A 4261-nucleotide genomic window follows, 5' to 3' on the forward strand; every position below is an offset into this window, starting at 1 on the left:
ATTATAATGTTGGAACAGAGATTGCAGTTGAATTCTGATTATGAGAAGGAATTGGCAGAACTTCGCAGGAAGTATGAAGTTAAATTACTTGACGCCGAGGTTGTGTTTCAGCAACAAAAGATGGAGCTGGATACTTACTATAAAACAGTTCTTCTAAATCAAGCCTTGGCTGAGGCATTTAGGATTAAAAATCATAGCGCATCTGGTAAATCAGGAATGCAGAAAGGTATATTTGTTTTCTTTATATCCAAAAAAAATATGTTCCATACTACTGACTGAGCATATGATTAGAAAACCCATCTTCTTTTCCTTCCAATTATCCTGACCGTAGTGATGGTGGTAATTTCCAAGCCGTCTATATACTCTTTATACACTGAAGTAGTTTATAGCAGAATAATATATTTGCTGTGGAAAAGCAGAGGCATGACTGATTGCATTTAGATTTATATGGAGAGTAATAACAGGGATAAAACATTGTGCTCCTTTTTTTCCATGTTTCTTCAAACTTCGGTAACATCAAGGGAAATGATAGCATTTTTTCATATTCTAGTTATCTACAGTATCAAGGGAAATGATAGCTTTTTTCATATGTAATTATTTGCTTCAGTATCTGATCGTGTTTATGATACATTTATCTAATCTTTTTTCATATTCTAGTTATCTACAGCTATCCGAGCCACTCTTTGTATTTGTTTTTTTCTAACAACTGTCTTAATGTCAGATGCAAGTTTTACGCAGCAGTTACTTCAGTTTATAACACAGCGATGTGCTTCTCGGCCCCCTCAGGTTGGTTCGCCTTCCCGTGGTCCTATCGGCAGATCTCACCCTGTGGCCCCCCCACCTCTGCGGCTCGCATACAATACAACTGGAGTTTTCTCCAGCGTTCCTGCAAGATCACCTCATCCCCATCCCATGCCTTCATCCTCAGTAAATTTTGAAGCTAGTGGAGAAATCCGTGCTCCCGCACCACATCTGCAGCCTTATCGACCTTCAACACCTGTGCCTGCTTCTGGTACTGGTACAGGTACAGTTCCACCTGGGATGCCAACTCACCCTGCATTGGGTAACATTTCTTTAAATCCTGTGTCACTTCCTTCCCAGCCACCATTGCAGTTGCCGAGGCACCATCAGCCTGATCCTCATAGGGGTCTTTCGCCTGTGACTTCAGGTGGGTTACCCCCTCCTAACTTATCTGCTAACAATCAATCTGATAAGAATGCGCCAAATATTTTGCCTCGTCTGTCACAATTGGCTTCGCTGGACCTAATGGCAAGGTTAGGCAGCGGCAGTAACAGACCACCACCCAATGCATCCGTTCAAGCTACATCTGATGATGTAGTGTGTCTATCGGATGATGATGAATGATGATCAGTTCCATCGTTGATTCCTTTTTTAATTTTTTACCCCAACACTAGGGCCTAGGACATTAAATTGCAACCTTTCTTCCCCTACTAGAGGGGGCTTTCTGAGGTCTGACATGAGTTTAGAAGGGCAGATATTATGATGTTGTTGGAGCCACGGTAGTGTTTTTCTGGATATTCTTGTAATGTAAAATGTAAATATATGTAATGCAGTTAATTGTTTGTCTTCTCTGTATTGACTATTGGAGCTAACTGTTTTATTATTTTGGCGATCATGATTCGTTAGTTGGGTTCATAAGCTAAACTTCTCTAAATTGATTAAGAACATGATATATTATTATCCACACAATCAGAAAAAAATAGTGGCAGAATGGTGCTACAATATGGCGGTTTTTAACTCAAATAGTGGCTTTTTAGAAGGAGGTTCAGGTCAAGTGGGGGCCATTAGGGATAGTGGCATTTTTAAACCAAATAGATGAAACAAGTAGATGGAGACACACACCTAGGTGTGATTTGTAATCGTGTTCTTTTATACTTCCCTTTTTAATATTTTCTTTCGACATCTCTATGAGAAATTATGCGTGGTGATGCAAATGTTGAAGTCAAATATAACAAAATTGTCCATTATAACTAACACACTAGCTAGTTGTTTCACTATTATGGCATCCACCAGATCAAATTAAAGCAAGACAAAATCATGATAACAATATACATGTAACAGCTGTATGGTCAAAGGTTATGATCACATGATTTTGGTTGGTTGGTTTAGTCTACAGTCTACACTTATACTTTTAAACTGTATTTTTAAATGCTTGTTTTCTAGTAGATATTTAGTCTCCACACACCACCAAACTCAACTATGGAACAACAAAAGAATTAAAGAAATTAAGTACTAAAATAAATTACAAGACCTCATTTTTTGATCGGTAGTTTCTGTAGTTATTATGTTAATACAAAAGTTTGTCTGGTCATGTATAATGAACTACGAATTAATTAATTAATATCTCTTAAATCATAAAATTATGTTATTGCTCTAGTTTCCACTTGTGTATTTCCCCCAAAGAAGGGGCCCTTTGTAAAGAGATAGTTGAATGGCTATATTCTCTTTAATAGAAGCAAAAGTGAACATGAACACTGAGAACCTCAGATACATATATAGTGGCAATCCCTTTTGCATTTTAAGTACTAAAACAACCTCATCATGATTCCTTTTGGTGTTGAATCCCTTTTTTTCGTAGCTCTAAATTAAATTTGCCATACTTTTGGTGGAAAGTCAACAGACAAGCCATGAAATAATACATACATAAGTTATAAAACTTGTATGGATTCAATCTTTTTCATATTTCTTTAAACAAACAAATAGAGATAGAATTAAAGTGATTCCCTAAATGCCTCTCTAGATATTCAATGTGTCGACTATTCATGGAACATGATAATCATCTGCTTCTAGAAAAAATCAAAGAATTTTTTGAAAATCCTAAAAGAGTCCACTGTTCTTTTTTCTCCAACAGATGATCAAATTTGTATTTAGGTTCGAATCTTACTGAAAGGTCTACTAGAAATTAAAAATTGCTAAGAAAGAATTCATTTTTGTTATTAGTAGACTGACAAGAAAAAAGAATAACTAAAAGAAAAAAAATCGAATTGTTATTCATCAAAATATCATTTATTCAATGACCGGCGTTAAACGAGGATATATGACTCGAAAACGGAGAATAAAAATTCATTTATTTAATTTGAGAAACGACAAAAACTGTGATAAAAAAGAGATATCTTCGAAAAATAATACTTCTTATTTTTTTTCAAAAAAGGATAAAAATCAAAGAAAATTAACGAAATCGACCTAAAATTTTCATTAATAAAAAAAAATAGAGCTTCTCTCATTATATAAAATAAACTTTGTATAAGTTTTATATGGGATTTTTTTTTAATTTTGCGGTAAAATTGCTGATTATACTCAGATATTCACGGAAAAAAATATCAGAGCACTTATATCCTTTTAGCCCTCTTCTTAAAAATGAGCCGGTATGAATTGGTTCTAATTTATATGAAATTGTTACCTCATGCTCATTTTATATTTTTTAGTCAACGTAATTTAAAAATATATATATATATTTCGGTATCTCATATAGATTTTATAATTATTGAAATTGGTTTTATAAATAATATAGGATTCAACGAGCTATTTTTACGATTTTGTTAGATAGACAATAATTTTTGTAAATAATGTTAATAATGGATTTTAGAATTGACCCAATAAAATTTAAAAAAAAACACTTCATCCCAAATTACTTCTTAAACCTTAACATTAGAATAACTATTCGCACACCTAGTAAATTGAACATCCAGTCATTGTTAACTGTGCATGAGTAAATCGAATCAAAAGGAATAACCATTCAATTAAGAATAATCAACATAATCATCTGTATACCTATTAAATTGAACATCCAGCATATTTATTATTCACATTGTTTAGTATTTTCATTGTCTCTCTATACTTTTCCATCTTTTTATTATGTATTTTTTTAGTACGGTGAAATGGATAAATTTTATACATTTAAAGGGTAACTCACTTATAATGATTGAATTTAAAACTGAATTATGAATGGGATTTGATTTTATGAACGAAATTCATAATTTTTCCTATTCAGTAATCATGGTGCTCCACACGATGATGACATGTCACTGATGACTTACTAATTTTAGAACAGATCACATTTGAATGTGAATAGTTTAATTTGGTCGAATCCTTTGATTATTGCATAAGCATAACTCATGAGTAACGAAATCTATACGCAATTTGAGCCCGCAAAATAATGAGTAAAATTGATAAGAAATAAACAAAAGCTTAAAAACAAAAATTCATCACATATAATATATACTACTATTACTATCTGATG

At 33.0% G+C, this 4261-nt stretch overlaps 1 protein-coding gene across 1 annotated transcript in view; it reads left to right on the forward strand.

Annotated features, from left to right (window-relative positions):
* LOC107629238 (helicase protein MOM1) overlaps positions 1 to 1592 on the forward strand; it is a 9402-nt gene extending 7810 nt beyond the window's left edge. The window contains exons 8-9 of the mRNA XM_016331982.2: positions 19 to 226; positions 722 to 1592. Of these exons, the coding sequence (XP_016187468.1) occupies positions 19 to 226; positions 722 to 1365 (852 nt within the window). The 3' untranslated portion in view covers positions 1366 to 1592. The remainder of the gene's footprint in view (positions 1 to 18; positions 227 to 721) is intronic.

This window comes from Arachis ipaensis, chromosome B03 (assembly GCF_000816755.2).
Source record: "Arachis ipaensis cultivar K30076 chromosome B03, Araip1.1, whole genome shotgun sequence".
Taxonomy (NCBI): Eukaryota; Viridiplantae; Streptophyta; class Magnoliopsida; order Fabales; family Fabaceae; genus Arachis; species Arachis ipaensis.